Genomic DNA, 23,547 nt, shown 5'->3' with positions numbered 1-23,547 from the left:
AGCATTCTGTGCCCGTCTCAGGGGTCCAAGCTGATAGCCGCAGCTTGTGCCCGTCTCTGGAGCTTGCTTAGGTGGTACTCTGCCTTCTGTGGGCACATGGGGAAGGAGTCCTCTCTCCTCATGCACCCCGAAACAATGGTCTCTTGTCTCTTCAGCAGGTCCAAACTTTTTCCCGGACTCCCTCCCGGCTAGCTGTGGCGCACTGACCCCCTTCAGGCTGTCTTCTCGCAGCCAACCCCAGTCCTCTCCCTGGGGTCTGAGCTCTGAGCCCGAGCCTCAGCTCCCAGCCCCCACCCGCCCTGGCGGGTGAGCAGACAAGCCTCTCGGGCTGGTGAGTGCTGGTCGGCAGTGATCCTCTGTGAGGGAATCTCTCCACTTTGCCCTCTGCACCCCTGTTGCTGCGCTCTCCTCCGTGGCTCTGAAGCTTCCCCCAGCGTCACCCCCCGTCTCCACCAATGAAGGGGCTTCCTAGTGTGTGGAGACTTTTCCTCCTTCACAGCTCCCTCCCAGAGGGGCAGGTCCTGTCCCTATTCTTTTGTCTCTGTGTTTTCTTTCTTCTTTTGCCCTTCCCAGGTACGTGGGGATTTTCTTGCCTTTTGGGAAGTCTGAGGTCTTCTGCCAGCGTTCAGTAGGTGTTCTGTAGGAGTTGTTCCACATGTAGGTGTATTTCTGATGTATTTGTGGGGAGGAAGGTGATCTCCACGTCTTACTCCTCTGCCATCTTGAAGGTCTCCCCGGCATGTATTCTTTTAATTACCACTGACACTATATGCTACAACTTAGCTCCATTAAGCTGAATATTATAAAGTTTGGGTGATTGTAATTTTTTTCAGAATGAGCTTGAAAAGGGATAGGTGCAGGAAAGATGAGGAATAAAAGCATGATAACACTGCTTTAACATCCTTTAGAAGGGCATTGGAAATTAAACTCCTTGGAATTGAGAGTTATGGGCGGATTTATCTGCCTATGCATCCACCCACCCAAGCCAGCCAACATTTATTAGGATCTATTTGTGCTAGGCACTGTGCTTCATGCTGAGGTTGAAAAGATGACTAAGACTTTCTGTCTGGAAGAATCAAGAAATGTTAGTTCATTTTGAGCACTAGTGTTTTGTAAATTATTGGGCAAATAGTGACCATAGTTTTCACATAGAAATTGCATAAGAGATAATCAATTTGGAAAAGCCTTTAAAAATGATATATGTGGGTCACAACAATTTAAAAATATATATGCTTCAACATGAAAGGATACAAATATATTTAAGAATTTTATATTCTTACTGTTTAGCTTGTTAGTTTTGATTTTATAATTTGAGTATAAATATTCATGACAATAAATACAATGTGCACATTTTATTTGATTTTAAGAACTAGTTATGTGATTACATACATTTTTACATATTGATAAATCATGATATTTTATTTGCAAATCTCATTTTAGAGAGCACTAATATCTATATCCTGAGCCAAATGAGGCAATAAGAAAATATATTTTTATATTATGTCCTCATAAGAGTTGATTATATTCTGAATATAGGATATTATTATTAATAACAGTAGTACTGATAATACCTTATATTAGTTAGCACCAGAGTGTACAGAACATTTCAGCATTCATTCTCATTTGATTTTCATAACAGCCTGAATAGGCGGAATATGAGACTTACCTTCATTTAAATTGAAAAAAAAGAATTAGAAAGATTGTGCTGTGCTCTATATGGAGAGTAATGGGATTATAGTACCATTATTGACATTTCTTTGCATTTATTTAGAGTATAGTTTATATTTTTATTTTGTAGATGAAAATGAACTGTTACCTGTAAGCTCAGGATGTACAGTAGAAGATCATGTGATTGCGGGAAGTGTAGAAGAATTTCGTAAAGACTTCATTTCAAGAATATGGCTTACCTACAGGGAAGAGTTTCCTCCAATAGAAGGCTCAGCTTTGACAACAGACTGTGGTTGGGGCTGTACACTAAGAACTGGCCAGATGCTGTTGGCTCAAGGACTCGTACTACACTTCCTTGGTAGAGGTAAATCAAATCTCTGGTTTTGGGGGGTTTTGTTATTGTTACTGTTTTTTAAATTTGAACTCTAGCTTGCAAACTGAATAAAATTCCCTGATGTTAATTTCCTGAGTCCCATATGTCTTCTAAAGTTGTAACTAATCTAACATGTAACATCTTTGTTGGACTGGGCCATTCACCTTTCAAACATACAGGTTAAACATAAGTATTATTCATGACTACCACTATGAGTTAATTAAGTTCAAATTTTAGTAGTCTTTGGATTTTTTGTTGCTGTTATCATTTAGTTCTTTTTGATTGAACTCTGGATTATCTCCAGTTCAGTAAATTCTGGGCAGGTCAATGGCAGTGACTTTGAGCAGAAAATTATTGAGCAGTTAATGTTTTTACATTATTTAAATCTTAAGAAATTTTACAGTTTTATGCTTTAAAATTATTTTTATCTTTATAAATGTGATTATAATCAGTTAAATTGATTAGGGCATTTTCTTAATAAGGTCATCATGCTTAGACTTTTAGACTCTCAGAAATGTCATTGATACTAACTTACATATATCTATTTTTTCCAATGTGCCACCTTTCTTACCATTTCTATTTTAGTTTACCATTTTAGGCTATCATATCTGGTTATTAGTAAATGTCGTTTTATTTTTTTAAGTGTCAGACAATTTTCTGCAATGCATGGCAAATATTTAATAACCTTTCTGTAGGGATTATTTTTTTTTTTTTTTAATTATTTATTTATTTATTTTTGGCTATGTTGGCTTTTCGTTTCCGTGCGAGGGCTTTCTCTAGCTGCGGCGAGCGGGGGCCACTCTTCATCGCGGTGCACGGGCCTCTCACTGTCGCGGCCTCTCCCGTTGCGGAGCACAGGCTCCAGACGCGCAGGTTCAGTAGTTGTGGCTCACGGGCCTAGTTGCTCCGCGGCATGTGGGATCTTCCCGGACCGGGGCATGAACCCGTGTCCCCTGCATTGGCAGGCGGATTCTTAACCACTGCGCCACCAGGGAAGCCCTGTAGGGATTATTGATGAGATCATTTGGAGAGAATGTTTATTCAAGAGCAGTGTGGATATTGCAAGGAAAAGGAATTTTTCAGCTTTTTCTGGGATGATTTATTTATAGTCTCATGCAATCATGGACAAGAATTGGAATACTTTTCACACTCCTGACTAAGTCTCTGAATCTGTGACTCATTTTGTTAGCTTGAAATTACATGAATGTTTGGGGACTGTTGTGTTATTGAAAACAGTGAGGTAGTGATATAATTGATTTGGGGGGGATCTTTGATCTCTAATGACTTCATTTATTAACTTCATTTACTAGAGAATTGATGTTATTCCCTAAATAATAAAGTTATTTTGAAAGGACTGTATGAGAAAAAAAAACACCTTGCAAAGAAATATTAAACTTCCATGGTCAAACTTCTATTTTAACATATAACCAAAACAAAATCCACTTTCTGAAGTTAAACTCTCATAAATACTATGATTGTTAGTGAATATGTTTATTGTGCCTTTGGGTAGTCAAGACTGGATGTCTGGTGAGCAGTACTGGTAATGGAATACAAAAGTCTTTATGCCACCTTAGCACTGTCAAAAAAAAGAAAAGAAAGAAAAACATATTCCAGAATTGTCCATTTGTACCTAAGTTTACTATTTTTTCTCTTTCATTTCGGTAATTTTTTCCTGATTATATGTAATATATCCCCATTTAAAAAATTTTAGAAACTACAGAAAAGTCCGGAGAATAATATTTCAACTCAAAAGTAAACATCATTGGTATATTGGCATGTTTCCTCTGCTTGTACCTTTATTTGTTTTTTTACACAGCTTTATTTAGATATAATCAACATACCATAATTTCACTCATTTAAAGTGAACAACAATTCAGTGGTTTTTAGTATATTTACAGAGTTCTACAATTATCCCCATAATCTAATTTTAGGACATTTTCATCTTCCCCCAAAGAAACCTCATACCCATTAGCAGTCATTCCCAATACCCCTCCTTCCCTATAGGCAGCCGTTAATCTACTTTCTGTCACTATAAATTTGCCTATTTCTGACTTTGCTATTTTAGTTTAGTAACCCATATGACTTTAAATGCTACATACTTATTTTAGTAGAATTGTTAAAGTCTAACTATTTAAAAGATCTGAACACCTTGCTTTGGAACTGCTATAGCTTGGACCTGGCCTGATGCTTTGAACATTGAAAATTCAGACTCTGAATCATGGACTTCCAACACTGTAAAAAAATTTACTGCATCATTTGAAGCATCGCTTTCAGTGGAAAGAGAACTCAAAACCCCAACAATTTCTCTGAAGGAAACAATCGGGAGATATTCTGATGATCGTGAAATGCAAAATGAAATTTATCACAGGAAAATCATCTCTTGGTTTGGTGATTCCCGCTTGGCTCTCTTTGGTTTACATCAACTAATAGAATATGGAAAGAAGTCTGGGAAAAAAGCTGGAGATTGGTATGGACCAGCTGTGGTTGCTCACATTTTAAGGTAAAATTGTTTTAAAATCTTTCATCTTGTGACAGAGGTCCTCAGGCTCAGAGATAGTGATTTTTGCAGTGCATATGTATTATTGGAACTTTTAAAGTCTAACTGTATGAGAATATTCATAAAGTAGCTTTCATTTACTGTTAGGGAAAAAACAAGACATGTTGTGACTCTAGTTACATTTAATTTACCTACTGACAAATTTTTCTTCTTTTGCTCATAGGTATAGATACCCAAGGTCTCTTTCTAACCAGGTTTTCATTAGACTACCTTATTGAAATGTTCTAAAAACTAACAACTCTTTCAACCTTGGAACATGCATAACATTATAGTTTTTTTTTTAATAGTGTAACCTGGGGGCTGTAATGTACTGATAGTGTAATGAAATGTCAAGAGCTAAAATTGATGTTTTCAGCATTTCTTTGCACACATCAAATTCTTGTGAATTGTAAATGTATGGGACTATTAATATTATAATTATATCATAGTAAAATAAAGTGTCTGTGACATTCAGAGTAGTTAGAAAAAAGTCGAAAGTCAAATTTCACTATACCTCAGCTTTTTATGTGCCAATTATTTGGATGCTACTTAAGTTTTTTAAAAAATTGTCTTATTTATTGTGTCCCACTATTATTATTAACTGAATCATTAATATTGTCATCCAAGTACAGCATGTTATAGTAAATTTAGTCTATTTAGAATAATATACAAAATCCAAATTAGTACAAAGGTTTTTTTTGCTTATTAACAGGCTTTTATATTTTATAGGTCAGATGCTTATAGTTGCAAAAGTAGTTGCCTAATATTATTAAATGGATTGTTAATAATGTCAAGTCCAGCTTGGTATGACATGTATAAAAACATAATCATAAAAGCATGGTTTCTACTCTTCAAGATGTTATGTTCTGTACCCCAGGGATCAGAACACTTTTTCTATAAAAGGCCTAATGGTAAATAGTTTAGGCTTTGCAGGCTATATAAGGGCTCTATAGCTCATTTTGCTCTTTTTTTTCTTTTTTTGTTTTACAGTCGTTGAAAACTGTAAAAACCATTCTTAGCTTGCAGGCTGTACAAAAACAGGCCACAGGTCATGCTTGGACTATGGGCCATGGTTTTCCCATCCCTCTTTTATATTAACACATACAAACATGCATAATAAGGCATGTTAAGTTAAAAAATTATAAAGATACAGTTAAATAAAAGTATTTTTCCACAATTTGTGTTATTTCCTTTTACATATATTATTGTGATTTTTTTTCTCACTTCATGTGCACCATTGAGAATATTATACTCACTTGGAAATATTTTTCAATTTGCAGTTTTACTTATAGAATTCTAAGACTTGAAAGTAGGAAATTCATTTGTTCAGGTCATATAGGTTTTTGAATGAAGGAAAAAGGTCATGCTATTGTTTAAAGAAAAGAAAAAATCTTTCATAAATGTACCAGAGGACCATCATACTTTGCTAGTCAGTAATGTAACTTAATATGAAGCAAACCTTGAAGCATATTGTAATACCACTGGGTAGAAAACATTTAATATAGCCAGGTGAGTTTAAGAGAAATTCTTTTTTGGGGGGCAGGGTGGGGTTCACACCTTTGTACCCAAGAATTTTAAAATATGTTTTTTAAACTTATATTTTAATGTTTTTTGAGTAATTTAATGTAATATTCTACTTTGAAAAAATTGACTTGATTTTTGATACCATTCAGATGATAGTTTTGAAAGCAGATGCTATAGGGTAAATAGGAAAGTCAAGAAAATGATGGCTTTCTTTTCCCTTAAATTTAATCTTTGGTTATTAACTGGAAATGTTAGTTAGGATTTTAAAGGATAATGCTTGTTATTTTCTTAGAAAAGCAGTTGAAGAAGCAAGACACCCAGATTTACAAGGAATAACTATTTATGTTGCGCAAGATTGTACAGGTGAGGAATGTATTATATAATTCTACTTTTTATCCCTTTATTTGGTCAAACCTTTTTAAAAATTTAGGTATAATTGATATATAACATTATATTAGTTTCAGATGTATAACATAATGATTCAATATTTGTATATATTGTGAATGATCACCATAATTAGTCTAGTTAGCATCCGTCACCATACATAGTTAGAAAATTTTTTTTCTTGTGATGAGAACTTTCAAATATACAAAACAGTATTATTAACTATAGTGCCCATCCCCATGCTGTACATTATATCCTTATGACTTATTTATCTTATAGCTGGCAGTTGTACCTTTTAGCACCCTTCACCCATTGTGTCCCCCTATCCCACTTCTGCCAGCCATCAGTCTGTTCTGTGTATCTGTGAGCTTGGTGTTTAGTTTATTCATTTTGTTTTGCTTTTTAAAGTCCACGTATAAGTGAGATCATACAGTATGTGTCTTTCTCTGTCTGACTTATTTCACTTAGCATAACACCCTCAAGGTCTATCCATGTTGTCACAAATGGCAAGATTTCATTCTTTTTTATGGCTAAATAATATTCCACTGTATATACGTACCACATTTTCTTTATCCATTATCCATTGATGGACACTTAGGTTGTTTCCATATTTTGGCTATTGTAAATAATGCTGCAGTGATTAAAGGGGTGCATTTATCTTTTTGAGATAGTGGTTTCATTTTCTTCAGATAAATACCCAGAAGTTGAATTGCTGGATCACATTGTAGTCCTATTTTTAATTTTTTGAGGAACCACTGTACTGTTTTCCATAGTGGCTGCACCAACTTATATTCTCAGCAACAGTGCACAAGGGTTCCCTTTGCTCCACATCTTCAACAACATTTGTTGTTTCTTGTCTTTTTGATAATAACCATTCTAACAGGTGTGAGATGATATCTTGTGGTTTGATTTGCATTTCTCTGATGATTAGTGATGTTGAGCACCTTTTCATGTACCTGTTGGCCATTTGTATGGCTTCTTTGGAAAAATGTCTCTTCAGATCTTCTGCCCATTTTTTAAATTGGATTATTTATTTTTTTGATGTTGAATTATGTGAGTTCTTTGTATATTTTGGATATTAACCCCTTATCAGATTTATGATTGCAAATATTTTCTTCTATTTGGTAAGTTACCTTTCCATTTTGTTGATGGTTTCCTTTGCTGTACAGAAGCTTTTTAGTTTGATGTATTCTCATTTGTTTATTTTTGCTTTTGTTGCCTTGTGGTGTCAAATTAAAAAAATTATCACCAAGACCAATGTCAAGGAGCTTTCTACCTGTTTTCTTCTAGGAGTTTGTGGTTTCAGGTCTTGTGTTCAAATCTTTGATGATCAATTTTGATTTAATTATTGTGTATGGTATAAGATAGTGGTCCAATTTTATTCTTTTGCATGTGGCTGTCCAGTTTTCCCAATACCATTTATAATTAGATTTTTCATAAGTATTTAGCTTATCCCAATTATACTGTAAATGATGAAAGTAGGGACCATGTTTTACACATTTTTGTTCCTACATTGCACCCTGTATAGGCACTGATTAAATATTTCTTGATTGAATATATACTATGAATTATTAGTTGCAATATTAAAATAAGTTCTTAAGGAAAATTTCAATATTTAAAATGACTACTTAAAAAAGATAGGTGGGAAAATTTAACATAGGTATATACTTGGGGTGCATGTCTGCCAAGTCTCATCTCATTGGGGATGTGTTTCAAGGAAGGAAAATTCTCTGTTTGATTTGTTTCTCACTAGTCCTTCAGTAAGTCATCTGATCATGATGCAGCTATTGTCCAGAATGTTGCTTTGTTTTATTGTTATGGGTATTCTGTTTAATGACCAGTATCTATAGTAATTTTGAAACTCTATTGGGGATAAAATAGAGACCTTAATTTCCTAATAAAATAAAAGTGCCTTCAAAATAAACCACCTCATGTTGTTTATTTTTTACTGAAATGCTGTTAAGAGGATAAAATATGTTAATGTTAGGGGAAAGTTAAATATACTTCAATTATGTTTAATATAATGTTGTAATATAATATTTACAAAATGCTTGCGATTACCCTGGTAACTGACTAGTGTTTATAGTGTGGATATAATCGTTACCAAATACACGTGCATTTTGTTCGGCCTTTTGTTAAGGTTAATTGGATTTTTAAGAAAGACTGATAAGCCATGATTATAGCCATATGAACATGAAAGTTTTAAGTTTTCAGATGAGTGTGTGAATTTTGCAGGTACTGTATTTGCTTTTCAGGTAGGAAATCTTGCAAGTAAAATGTACTGTGTTAAGAGTTCTAATTAAGCCAGAGGATGTGCTTAAACAATTAGTCATTAAATAATTTATGAATTTGCCTTTTGTGCTTTTATTGATATCAATCAGCCTTGGTCTTATACGTTACATATTGTTAGTTAATTAAAGAACACAAAGCTACTCAATATCTAAGTGGTTTGTGTAATTTGAAGTAGATCTTAAAATTTTGAACACTGATGTTTAAAATTCTAAAGGGAGAGTTTATATTACTGTAGTGCATTTTGATAGATTGTGAGGTTAGGAACTAGGTGAAGCCAGAGTCTATTAATAATTCCCCTCCACACCCCCATCTTCATTAGTGTTTTTAAAAGCTCCACTTTCTATTCATTTTCTCTTCCTCTCATTCTGTATTCTCTTCCTTTGTAATTGCATATTTTTCCATGCCTTTAAGTAGTTAGGACTGTGCTCTATATACTAGGACTTCTAAAACTGCATTTCTAGTGCTACTTGTGTTGATATGAGGTAACTCGTATTTTCTGCTGTCCTTCAAATATTTCCATCTGGATGTTCTACAAACACTTCAAATTCAGCTTGTTTAAGATTAAACCTGTCATTCCCCTCTACACCACTCCTTTCTTGCTTTCTATTTTCTCTCCACTAATAGCATCATGTCCACATGCGTGCGTACTTATTCTTGACTCTTTTTTCGTTGCTTATATCTGGTTAGTCAACCAAAGCTTAACAAATTATACTTTAAAAAATGCATCTGAAATCTGTTCTCTCTTCTTCACTCTCATTGATTTAGATCAGACCCTTATCTCTAACTTGGACTTTAACTTGATTTCCCTATCTTTCTTTTCTTTTTCTCATTCATCTGATCAAAAGAAATTGATCGTGTCCCTTAATTTAAAACCAATGACTGTCTATTTAGTCCCAAGTTATTGTAGCATGTAAAGCACATGAAGTTCTTTACCATTTGTCTTGACCTACATTTCCAGCATCACCTCTCAACACTATCTTCCATGCTGATACACCAAAGTACCATCAACCTACAAGCCATTCTTTGGGCATACTATCATTATCTTTTTTCCATGTCTTTGCTGATATTATTGCCTCTGCTTAGAATGCCCCTTATTATTAAAATGCCTTTTGTTAACTCTTACTCATTCTTTATGAACACGCTCGAAGGTACACCTTTGGTGAAGCCTTTACCAACTCCCATCAGGTAGAATTAGTTTATTATTCTGTGTTCTGTAACATTTTGGAAATACCTCTATTAAATATTGTGCTTGTTATTCACTTTTAATATCACTTTGTGCTTATCTGTATCTCCTTGTAGATCAATGATTATTAAGGTAGCAGGGGTAGGGGAAAGGTACCAGAACCATTTGGTTGGCAATCACTGCTGTAGTGAGCCTGTGTTATGGAATTGGATTATTTCATAGCCCTTACATATGTTGAAAGTGAAGGAAAAATACCAAAACAATTGAGCCAGACACTGTGAAGTAAGGATCTTATTTGCTTTTATATTTCTCTGGCATAGAAAACTTCAATGAATAGTTGGCCATCAATCAATGTGTGTTGAATTAGACTGAAGGGTAAGAAGCATTTGATAAGGAAGAACTTGTATATGCTAGTGGAAATACTATTACTAGTAGAAAGTGGAAGATAGGGATGGTCATGTGTGCACTGCCTCAGAAAAGTGAGAGAATTTAAAGGTTTATAATTAGAAGGCTTTACTGAGTAGTTTAGCAAAAATAAAATGACAGAATTGAAACATGGAAAGAACTGTTTTTCCATTTTTGTGGCTTTGGTTTAGACTGACTATGGGGGATAGGGAAGCGGGTGAACAGGAGACTATGATAGCTCATAATCTAAATTTGGAATTTAGGGAAGAACTGGGACAGCAGTGGCAGAATTTGTTAATCAGCTAACTGTGGAAGAGTAAAAGAGTTTGCTGACAGGGAGTATGGGTGTAAAGTAAGTTTTGAATAAAACTATTTTTTTTGTTGAACAAAACAAAATAAAGTTTTGTCTGTATTTGCTTCCACCAAATCCACCCATTTTCTCTTGAACTATCCACTTAGGCTCTCATACCCATCACTCTACCAAAACTACTCTTGTCAATAATTTAATCTCACTAAATCCAGTTGTCACTTCTCAGTCTTTACCTCACAATCTGTCAGCAGCATTTGACACTGTTGACTTCTCCCCCACTCCTTGTAATGTTTTGTTTACTTAGTTTCCAGAACACTACTCTTCAGGTTTTCCTTTTACCATTGTGTCTGCTCCTTCACGGGCTCCTGTGCGGATTCTTCCTTATCCCCCTATCTCTAAAGTACTTGGTGTGTTGTGCTACGTCTTTAGATCTCAACTTTTTTTTCTGTGTATACAGATTTGGATTTACCCAGTCTCATAGCTTTACAGTACCGTCTGGGTCCTGTCAATTCCCAAATTTATAGCTCCATCCCAGACCTGTCCCCAAATGCAGGCTTTTATGTCCTTACCTGCCTACGCATCCTCCCTGCTTGCATGTCTAATAGATATCTCAAACTTAGCACGTCTGAAACTGAATTCCCACTCCTCCTTTCTATATTTTCCCTTCCTACAGTCTTCTATGTCTTTGTAAATGGCAACCCGCCTACTCTGTTTGCTTATATGAAAACCACTCAAATCATCTATGACTCCTTTTTTCCTCTCACATCTTATGTTTAATGTATTAGGGAGTTCTTCATTTTCAACTGATCAGTTTTCACCACCTCCACATGATCATCCTATGACCGTTCCATATCTTGACAATTACTGCCTTTGTTCAAGCCACCATCATCTCTTGCTGGGTTCCTGCAGTGGCTTTCTAACTTCTCTATGCTTCAGCCCTTGCCCTCTGCAGTCTGTTAACACAGGAACCAGACTGGTAAAGTATAAATCAGAGCAGGACATTCCTTTCCTAAAAATCTCTTCAGCGGCTTCCCATCTCACTCAAAGTAAAGACTGAAGTCTTTATTAATGGCTTTTAAGATTTCCCACAATCTGTCTTCGTTCTCTCCCCATCTGTAACTTTATCTCCTAACCTCATTTTCTACTATTGTACCCCTTGCTCACTTCCCTGCAGAGGCACTGCTCTCTTGTTCCTGGAACAAGCTGGCAATGCTTCTGCTTTAAGACATTTGCACTTGCTGATCTTTCTATGTGGAATCTCTTTCCCCCAGGTATCTGCATTTCTTGGTTTCTTTCTTTCTTTAAGTCTTGACTTCCCTACCACCTTATTTTAAATTGCACCCCCTCTCTACATTTCTTATCCATCTTTTTCTCCCTTGTTTTTCTTGAAAGCACCTATCATCATCTGACATATCTTATATTTTACTTATTTATTGTCTACTTCCCTGTGTGTTAGATGGTATGCCTTGTGAGGGCAGGGGTTTTTCTCCATTTTGCTCACTGCTGAGGACCCAGTGCCATATAGTAGTTATTTGATAAATATCTATTGAATGCATAAATGAGGTAGGTATTTTTTAACTCATTGAGACCTTGTTAATGATGTCAGAGATCATATGACTGGCCGTTGTGGGGGGGAAATTAGGGTACAAATTGTTTCTGAAAATCATTTTTATAAAATTTAATACGTATTAATTGTGTTTTTCTCAGTTTACAGTTCTGATGTAATTGATAAACAGTGCACTTCCATGGCCTCTGATAATACAGATGACAAAGCTGTTATTATTCTAGTTCCTGTTAGACTTGGTGGAGAAAGAACCAATGCCGACTATTTAGATTTTGTAAAGGTATGAAATAAGAGCTAAAATTTTTTGAAGGCAATGCTGGCTGATATGAAAAATAGAGAAGGTTTGCAGTCTTTTTTCTATGAAATGGGTAGTGATGATTTTATAGTTGTAGATTGTAAAGTTTGACATTAGAGACCTTAAATTTCAGTATTACAAGATCAGATGTGATTTGAAGAGTAAGGTGTTCTATGACAAAATAAAAAGGCTTTTAATCTTTGCAGCTAATTAAGGGGATTCAGTGCAGCAATAATCATAGTCTGAAATATGTCTACAGTTCCCATCATCCTTATTTGTGATTTTTAAAAGTATGTACCTTTGTTTATTCATAAAACCCACATTAAACTATATCTAGGTAATTATTGAAACAAAATGAGTTTTTTTTAATTGCTGCTGCATTATCTCTTAGTTTGTTTCCTGTGCTACCATAAGGTCCATCAGTAGGTAGAATACTTATTTATATAGACCGAAATGATGAAGATAGTATGGGGAACTTCCAACTTTGTTTTCTTCATATTAACCAGTTAAAAATCTGTTCTATTTCAGAACACATAATTCTTTTTTCCAAAAGAACCTGTCTGATTAGGTTATCTTGTCACAAAACTTTAACTTTTGAATTACTTAGTTTCTAGTTGAGAGTATAGTATTTATGTTATTTTCATAGTTTTAATATAATCAAGACCAGAGATAGAATTCCTCTTTGAATGGAGTGTTATGGCATATAGTAATCTTGAAATAAAGTTTAGATTTGTTCCCCACATGAAGCATTAACCCCATATTGTGGTCCCTATGTATATAGGTAGAACATATATCCTCACTCTAGATTGTACCAATTCTAAAAACCTAGAGCAGTTATTTTCAATATGTGGTATATGGAAGTCTTCTAGCTGGTATATTGACTTTTCCTAATCGTTACTAAACTGTTGCAGGCATACTTGTTACTAATAATACCAGTACTCTAACCAATAACATATACATACCCTAGATAAAAGTGGGGTTTTGATTTCTAACGTGGACTTTTTAGTAGAATTATTGGTGGAATGTGGGAAGATATGAACCATTTCATCTAGTGGATCCACTGAGGGTTTCGAGACTTCTCGCATGTTGTCATGTCTCTGTTGGTTGTAACCAAATCTGAAATGAATTCCCCTGCCTTCTCTACTACCATGAGAAGATCAGAAATTGAGGCAGTCTCGGAACTGACTCTTTTGCCACCCCCACTCCTGGTGAAATGGACTGCAGATAGCTTTGAGGCATACTTCATCTGGCTGAGGGCTTTGCTGTTTGGTGGTGTTGATAACAGTTATCAGATGGCAGGACTGCTTAAAGATGTTGAGTGATTCATTGGAGTCTGCATTGTAGTGAAACAAACCACGGTTAGCTGTTAAAGTGATCCTTAGTGCCTAGCATATAGGAGCTGCTCAGCAAATATTTGTTAACTCTCATATTTGTATAACACTTTTAATACAGATTTATCTCATTTTACCCTCATACTAGCTAGGAACTGGATTGTCTTTATAAAACAGAAATGACAGAAGTTAAGTGATATGTTCAAATTCGGATAACAAACTGGTGACAGAGACCAGAACTTTTATTGTTTTTTCATATTTTCCCCTAAAATATGGACTCTCTAAAATGTAACATTTCTTTGAGCTTCTACTAATTTAATTTATGCTACAGTCCCCTTTTAGAGTAGTGACTATTAATACATTTAAAATTTTCAACTCTCAGGTAAAAATGGCTGAAACGGCTGAGTGAAGTAGTGTTACGTTGTGCTTGGTCAGGGCGTGGTTGGGTCAGAAGCCAAAAGGAGAGCATGTAAAGAGTCATTCAGTTAGCAGTGAAAACACAGTGTGTCTAATAGCCCTAAAAGAAAAGTAATCTTTCTCTTCCATTTCCGCTCCCTTTTCTTCTCCTCCTTCTCCACCTCCTCCTGTACCTCCATCACTGCCCCACCCACTGCCCCCCACTACACTTCTTCCTCCTCCTCCTTTGTCAGCAGCTGTATTTTTTCCTGCCAAACCATTGTGCATTATACTCTCTAAAATTCACCGTTCAATTCTAGTTTTAAAATTTATTGATTGAGGTAATTCCACAGTATTTCAGAGATGGTTACCATCTCCTGCTGCATTCTGTGAGGAGAAAGAAATTTGGTGTGGTGCTTTATCAGCTCTTACCACAGGAAGTTTACTTATTTATTTATTTTTAAAAGGACCTGGAATGAGGAAAATCCAATATGTTCTCTTTCTTCAGCAAGACAAATTAGGACTTTCCTTTTTGACTGATTACTTCAGTCTTATTTATTGCTTCATGGATACAGCTCAATCAATTCTCACCACTAGATAACTGTGAAAAAGCTTTTTTAGAAACTGAAAAGTGTTTCAAGTTTCCAAAGATACAGCTTCTTATATGTAATGGCATTTTAGCTCTTAATCTACTTATAAGTGTTTATTGCTAAATCTGCTCTATTCTGTTGAAAAGGAAATATAGGTGTCAAGAACCAAAGTCTTTCTTCCATTACCTGAAATCATTCTTTTTCTGAAGAGAGTCTGTGATGATTCTTGCTATATATATATGTATTTTTTCTTTTTTTTCTTGGCTATGAGGGACTTAGAACTTTCACTTCCTCATGGGTCCCTATATCAGAAACATTGTATTTCAGCTGATCAGATTGCTTCAGATTAAAGTAAGGCACTCTCTAATTGAGTTAAGGATTTTTATTTAGGGGGAAAGCAATAGAATAATAGAACTGTTAATAGAATGATAATAACAATAGAATAATAATAACTATTATTATCAAGTTTTTTGGTATAATTTCATCTTAATTTATTTTTTAGTTAGCTCTAAAATTTTAACTTTATATGCCTTCTCTGTTTCTGTAATTTCTTCAGTGCAGTTCTCCTTTCCAAAAAAACCTCTATGATATTTTCACAAGACTGAAAATATACAAAATTTACAGCCATTAAATATTATAATATAGATCTATATTTACTGATAGGAAAAGATGTTTATGAGATAATGAGTGACAAAAGTTACAATGGCATATGTTGTATGATGCCATATACATAAAATTGTATTTATAAATCTATATGTGAATATATGTAATACAGACAGATGTCAAGAAGGTATTCTCCTAAATGTTAATAATGATGAGTGTTGGGGTTTTGGGAAATTTCTGTGTGTGGTTTTTCAATAACCACCACATATTATTTTTAAGAAAATAATTAAGTTTAAACAAAACTGTGGTTTGTTTACTTGTTAAAGGGAAAAGGCATTTGTTCATACAGTCTTTATTTTTGTATCTTCTAGATTTTGAAACATTCTCTCATTTAAGAGAAGGAAAGTTTATTGTTTAATATTTTGGGGTTTTATAACATATACTTTATCATTATTAGTGTTTTCTAACATAATATATGCTAAAATTAATGCAGAAACTATTGATAGGATATTAATTGATTCCACTGGACATGTTTTTAATTGACTCCACTCCATGGACATGTTTTTTAAAAAAGTATAGAATTATTTGGCCCAGCTTAAATAGAGTTCTGCTTAGAATAGATGCTGAGGGAAATATTAAACAATTTATTGAGGTATCACTGATATTTTATGATTAGTAAAATAAACTGAGTTTAAATACAGTAATAATTATTATTTTCCTTGGATTAAATTGTTTTCATTAGTCTTTATATTTATTCCAAATGAAGTAGCGTAAAAATTTTGTCATGAATGCCATTGATTGAAAGTGGTTTTTAGTTTGTGATTCTAAGACTCAAGTTTCAGTGAAAACAGTAACAATGTCTAATAATTATTTCTAGCATTTCAAAAAGCCTGATGAAAATACTACATTGATCACAGCAAGGCTGCACCAGCTAACTGAAAGGCCAAATATTTTGACTTTGGCAGGCATTTTTATTGCCTTTCCATGGTTATGTTGTTTATCTCTATAACTGGCACATAGTAATTGTTTAATGTTGTTGAATGGTTTAAAGAAAATGGAAGATAGTTTGGTGGACAAAAGGATTTCAGAACATGGGGAAAATGTAATAAAAATAAAACTGGTGGTGAAAAATTTGGGAACTACTACTACTATTAGTAATACAAATTTGGTTGTTTTGAATAATTATCATTTGTCTCTTGACTCTAAATCTGAATTAATTTATTTTGGCAGGGTATTTTAAGCCTTGAATATTGTGTGGGTATTGTTGGTGGCAAACCTAAACAGTCATATTACTTTGCTGGATTTCAAGGTTAGTGATTTAGTAAAATATATTTCTTCTCTGTTTTCTTTTTAAAGTTGGAAAGTTAATATAGGATCATATAGAAACAGGATGATTAACGGAGCAAAATGAGTACCTTATAAATTCATCAGTCCTACCATAGCCACTCATTTGTCATTTGGTCCACAACATAATTAGAGTCTGTAAAATGTATATTTAATTTCTGTTATTGCATAAACAAGGCATAATTTATTGGTTTTACTAAACTTTAGAAGATATTGCTGCCACATTCTGGCAGTTGCTATTTACATATTTACCTTTTACCAGTTTTAGTGGTGCTAGTTGATGATAAAATGACAAGCAATATGTTCTTCCTGTCAGGATAAAGTAGTGCAATACATTTTTCATATGCAAACTGTAGAATATAATTGTGTGTTTGTGAAAGTAATTTTATCACCAAAAATTAAATGACAGTCTCATCACTTTATAAAAATTCTGCTTATACAAGGATATTTGATTATGCAAAAGTTAATCTGTCCTGTGCAAACCTATGTTTCAGTCAATGAATATCAGTCTGGCAAGCTGTTACTCCCAGATTTTTTTCAGCTATTCTACATAGAAATTGGATTGTAAGCAGTGTAATAATAAGGTGTTTTTTGAATTACTTGTCTTCTGTTTTGTCCTTGTAGATGACAGTTTGATTTACATGGATCCTCATTACTGCCAATCTTTTGTAGATGTCAGCATAAAGGATTTCCCTCTTGAGGTACTGTGGATAAAGAGCTGGTACTGTTTTCTTACCATATGAAGCAAATTCTAATTATTTAGAGATGTGCTAGGCAGCTATGCTTTTATGGTATCACAGTTACAAGTTAATAATAAATATTTTACTAATTTATAAAACCATAATACATACAGTGGTCAAAGGTTAAATAATTCATTGCTGAATTTTAATTTACAATACACTTTCTTCTTCATTTATCTTTGTCTCTAACTTGTTAGATACCCTAGCCCTACCAAAATAAATGATCAAGCCTCCAAGTAATTTTGTACATATACAGCTGAATAGTACTGAAGCATTTAAAATGTTAGGTATGTTTAAAAAAAAAAGAAAGGGGGAAAAAAAGAAAAATAAAGAAGATGATGGAGTTGGGTTAGAGTGACAAAGTGATTGAAGGAGCCTGCAAAATTATTTTGCTTTAAGTATAGTAATTAAGTCTTAGCCTCTAGTTAAGTTTTCACAAGTTTTAATTGGGTTTCTAATATTTGTTTTAGCTTTGATTTCTTGAAGTCGTCTTTTCCTTTATGTTAATCATTTTCTGATCCAGCATTTAAAAAAAAATTTTTATTGTATTATAGTTGGTTTACAGTGTTGTGTTAGTTTCAGGTATACAGCAAAGTGAATCAATTATACATGTGCAGCATTTTAATTCAGAAAATTTTGAGAGTGCATAAGTGAGACGTTATTATTACATGGTTTTGGTTCTTGTTTTCCCAGGTGATGCTTTTACAGACTTTTAAAATAATCGCTTGAGTGGCATGGATCACTAATTCTCAAGGGCTTGACAAGTTGGAAATGTGGTTTAGTACTTTGTTTTAGTAATAGCTTGCTAGCTAATATTAATACCTAATAAGTATTTAGGGGGTAGATTATGAAAATGGATAAACCACAAGATTAAAAACTGGTTTTAAAAGATACATTATAAAACAGCCTAGCATTTTTTGTAGACTATTACCTCAACTAAAGTACAAGCGTCTTGAGGCCAGAATCAGCTTTGCTTTCTACTTCCTTCCTTCATAATATTTTGCATGTAAACTTCAATAAATATTTCTAGTTGGCTGATTGATACTGTGGGAGGAGGCACATAGAATTGTGCTACGTGAACCACACTGTAATTCTCTTGCTGCTGCATTGTGGTCTTGTGGCACTGATTCCTATGTCTAAGTTACATTTCCAGTGTGTCTGTGTCAAACTGACTCCTTAAAAAAGTAAATACTTGAGATTCAGATGGAAACTTGTTCACAGTATTCTAACATTATCTAAAATAGGCAAATTAAAAGATTATTAGTGTTGGTTATTTTGGCCAGTAGAAAGAGACTATTCTTCTGATATTTTGAGAGACTCTACAAAGATGCCAGGTCAGTGAATATTCTGGTTATGTCTACACAGTCCATATTAGGAAGGTCGCAGCTCGTTATTGGGAGACTGTAGCAACACTTCAGCACTTCAGTAAAAGTTTGAAGTGGGGTGAAAGTGAGAATGGAAAAGAAGAATTGATTTTAAGAGACTTTGTAAAGTAAAATTTGGTGAAATTAGGTAACTTCTTGAATGCACAGAAGCATTTATTTTTTATATATTGGGACACCAAGAAAGTGGGTTTAAGATGAGCTTTAGCAGCGAGGGTCTGTTGAACTGTGGGTTCACATTGCTAGTGGCTAGGGCAGGGCAGAGTTTCAATTGTTGGGATGAGAGGACTAGTGGATATACATTTTCTTATACATATTTATGAAGTGTGTGTGTGTGTATACACGCATGTATATATTTAATAAGTTAAGATTTCTTAAACCAGAGACTATTGCTTCATGCTATTTATGATATACTTTCAGAATGACTCATTCTCTCTCTTTACAAATACTGAATCTATTCTATTATTAAGGTAATATTGTATTACCTTAATATTAATATTCTATTAATAAGGTAAGAAAAACATTATAGATATGTTAGTCTCTTCTGATTCCTGGGCCCCCAATTCCAAGTTTCAGGTTTTAGGAGGTTTATACAGTGGTGACTATTTTAATATATCCTAGTAAGTTCAGAGAATAGTGGCATTAAAGCTATTAGAATGATGTGATATGGTTATGTAGATAGATGAGTGAATTCATCGGTGAAAGATGTACGCTTTATGAATTACACATGTGAACTGCAGTTCGTAGGAGGTGCTTTTTAGTAAGGATGTATTCTCTAATTATCTTAGGAAGCTTTATCTAAATCACCAGAATAACACAGCTACACCTAAAAGTATTTGTTTCAGTATTATTTGAATGTTTAGGTAATAGAATCCACTATTCCATATAATAAGCCTAGAACAGGCCTAGCATTTAGTAGGTGCCTAATATCTAGCTGTTTGTTGAGGCAATGAATAAACAGTGTGTTGAAAAATGAAATAAATGGGAATTGACTCACTCTGGCCAGTTTTTTCAGAAACATATTTTATTGTCACAGAAGTGTATCTAGTGATACTTGCTAAAATGTGTTTGTGAAGTAGAAGCTGCTACTCTTAGCAGTCATCAGAATTTTAAAAATTAAAAAAGAAACCTAAGTGCCTAGCTCAGAGAATTATCACAAAGTGAACATAGCTGTGTAATGCCACTTGGGAAAACATTTTAAAGTCTAACTTGTTTTACAATAAACAGAAATGATTCTGAATTATAAATTAATGTTGGTTTGTTTCAGAATCTTCTTGGGTGAACAAAAGATTATAATTTAAATGGTATAAAATGCCTCTCTGTAATATGAGTCCTAGTACTCATGTAGGAACACCCAATAACAATTTCACTTTTCAGTCATCAGAGATTTATATCTGTGTTTTGGTGAATAATTTGCAAGTTCTTTGTAGGTATCAAAACAACTATGATTAACTAGTGTTTGTCATTATTATCTATGATGATTGAGGCAATACAGTGAAATAGCACTAAGCTTATTCCGGTTTAGTCTCAATGGTTCTTACATGACAACTTTAATCAGTGCTTTAATATAATTTAGGGCACCCATGTAGACAGGTTAAAAAAAAACTTGTTGGACCGTACAAACTTTTGGCTCTTCTTTCTTATCCCCAAGTAGCAAAAACTGAATAAATATTCCTTATTATTGGCTTTGGAAGGAGTTGGGCAAATGACTATTGTTAGATACCTGGTATGTAGAATAATTTTATTGTAACTATGACCTAGAACTGTCTGAGCCTTAAACAGTAATACTCCTGTATATTGTTAACTAACAAGTTTACCTAGCTTTTCTGTGCCTTTCCAGATCTGTTTTTAATATCTCTTTATAAATAAAACAGGTAAAACAATGTTAGAAAAAAGTCCAACTAAGACAATACTTGTGTTGACTAGAACACTGGACGTTCCAGTTTAGCTAGGTTGGATCTCACTATGAAGTAAGTGTTAGCTAAGCATTTCATAGAAGTCATAGTTTTGAAAACACATTTGTTTGGTCTATGCTTACTAGCATGATGTTGGATTTGAATCTAGTATGTGACTGAACTATCTGTAAGGGAAAAAAAAGCAGCTTGGAATGTATTCGTTTTGCATATCGTCTGATGATAATATGGGATATTAATTGGATCACTAGGATGTATGTAGGGGGAGAGAAAAGAGTGATTTTGACTGATTCACCATGAACATATATATGAAAGCCTATATTTTTCTGTGTTTTAATAGATAGTTTCAAGTTGAAATGCCTTAGTTTCAGGCATTAAATGTAGGGAAATTTTAAGTTTATGGGTTCATATCCAGCCTAGATTATTTCTTGAGCTTCTTCTTTAATTCAAAAATATAAAATATGCAATGAAGAATTTCCCATACCTGTCTCCCATCTGCCCAGTTTTCTTCCTCTCCTTAAACTTGTTAATTTTTGATATCTTTATGCAAATATAAGCAAATATGAATATATATTTTTTTATGGCCCTCCTTTTTAATATAAACTTTTTTTTATACATACAAAAAAGATTTGGTAGCATCAATAATTTTTAAGGACAAGTGTCTGAGCATTCACGCAGTTAAAAAACAAATCTTTTGAACAAAGTACCAGAGTGTAGTGGTGAAGAAAAAAAACATTGGAATGATTAGCTTTATATTCTTCCCTTTTCCTCCTTTTGCATTCTCTAAAGATACCAGACTCTACTGGTAGCCACAGCCTATTGACAAGAGTAGAGAGTCTAGAGCAGTCTCCTTAGCTCATTTATATCTTTAGCACTGTGACCACTTGAGAAAAGTGAACTAAGGGATGGGAGGACTGGTAAGGAGAAGGGCAAGGACCATAAGAGAACAGTTTTCACCTGTATCCTGTGTGGGCCTGGACAAGAACTTGAGGTAAAGCTCAGTAGAAGAGTGGGTTGGGAGAATGTGTAATTATGTGCTAATTGTGTCAATCGCTAAAACTCTCACGTTGATCTCTTTTCATATCATTATGGAACATTTTCGTGAACCCGCGTATTTGTTTACAAAGTCTTCGTATTCTTATTCAAAGGTTTATAAACATTTAAAAAATCTCTAACCAAACAGACTTAATTACACTTTCTTAGAAATAGCTAACTTGATTCTAAACCTTGTACTAGCTTATTCATGTCTTTTTCAGAGACGCATTTTTCTTCCCTTCTGCAAGTGTTAGAAATGCACACCACTTTTGACACACTTCCTTTCTTTTGCAGAATGGCACTAGTGTTGCATAAGGTAGAGATTTGGTGAATTGAATATACACAATGTTGGCGCTTACGTTTTACAGCTTTGGAGATTGGGAGGGATCATCTGCATAGGATAGACTAAAACACCATTTGAAAGCATGTTTGTAGTTTGGAGAAAAGCTAGATAGCAAATTTTAAATTAAGTAATATTTTTGTATACTTAAGTCCATCAAATAAAACTAAATTAATCCTAAAGAACTTTTAAAATTACAGACATTCCACTGCCCTTCTCCCAAAAAGATGTCATTTCGAAAAATGGATCCTAGCTGTACAATAGGATTTTACTGTCGAAATGTTCAGGACTTCAAACGAGCTTCTGAAGAAATCACTAAGGTACTTTTATTTTAAATATTATAATAATATTTGTAAATGACCTAATTTTTATTAGAGGTAGCCTATCAGAAGATAAAAATCTATAGATTATGATTCATTTATAAAATTCCCCCTTGAATGTTAATATTATCAAGAATATTTTGAACCAGAAAATACAACTATTTGGGGATTCCTAGCTTTTGAGGATGATGAAATCACTTAGTGACCAATTGAAAGTATTGATTGCTCCACTAGGTGGCACTGTTGAAATAAAAATCTCTGCAAACTAGTCATGTGCAAGCAATTAGGTTATATTTTATTTGAAGAGGATTTTAAAAGGGCAATACCTTAGGGGGTGGAAAAAAATTAATGAAGTATTTGATCAAGCCAAATTGTGCATTATTTCTTGTTAGTCCAAGTGTTTTGATTTTTTTAAAGAGAAATGGTGTTTTTGGACTTCTCAGAACTGTTTTATCAAATGAGCTGTATTGTTACCTTCCAATAAATTTGTTTAATCTGATCTATTCTACTTATAGGATCTTGGAAATAGGTTTATTTAACTCCTCTTGTTACCTTTAAACTTCTGCATTTTTCTGGGCCTTGAGTACTGCTAAAACATTTATAGGGCCATAAACTCTGTCTATATTTAGTACTTTAGAAAGTAAAAAAATTACTTATTTAGGAAGTAAGCCTAATTGGATGGCTCTCTTTATTCGTATCAATATTATAGGTTATCATTTTTTATGGTAAGTAAAACTAAAACTAGAATCATTTTTGGGAATTCTTAACTTGAGCTCAGTTGTAATATGTATACCTTATTACTGCTTTACTTCCAATTAATTTTATTCAGGAAAATGGACATAGTGGGTTGAAATTTTATTTTTATAATGTAAAAATAGAATGGAAAAGTTAAATAAAAAGTTTCATTTAAGTTAGGTTTAGTTTACTTGACCTGCCATGTAAAAGATGAAATTTAACGGGAACATGACAGAAAAATGAATGAGGAGAGGAGAAAATGAGATATGTGAGAACCTTTTCTT

At 33.9% G+C, this 23,547-nt stretch overlaps 1 protein-coding gene across 1 annotated transcript in view; it reads left to right on the top strand.

Moving 5' to 3' along the window:
• Positions 1–23,547, top strand: part of ATG4C (autophagy related 4C cysteine peptidase) — an 88,808-nt gene that overhangs the window by 53,793 nt on the left and 11,468 nt on the right. The window contains exons 4-10 of the mRNA XM_061186492.1: positions 1,799–2,032; positions 4,211–4,541; positions 6,394–6,464; positions 12,383–12,519; positions 16,685–16,763; positions 17,423–17,499; positions 22,409–22,528. Coding sequence (XP_061042475.1) covers positions 1,799–2,032; positions 4,211–4,541; positions 6,394–6,464; positions 12,383–12,519; positions 16,685–16,763; positions 17,423–17,499; positions 22,409–22,528 — 1,049 coding nt within the window. The remainder of the gene's footprint in view (positions 1–1,798; positions 2,033–4,210; positions 4,542–6,393; positions 6,465–12,382; positions 12,520–16,684; positions 16,764–17,422; positions 17,500–22,408; positions 22,529–23,547) is intronic.

The sequence above is a fragment of the Eubalaena glacialis genome, chromosome 3 (genome assembly GCF_028564815.1).
Source record: "Eubalaena glacialis isolate mEubGla1 chromosome 3, mEubGla1.1.hap2.+ XY, whole genome shotgun sequence".
Lineage (NCBI taxonomy): Eukaryota > Metazoa > Chordata > Mammalia > Artiodactyla > Balaenidae > Eubalaena > Eubalaena glacialis.
Note: the sequence above shows the minus strand (reverse complement) of the source record. Positions and strands in the feature narration are given on the sequence as shown.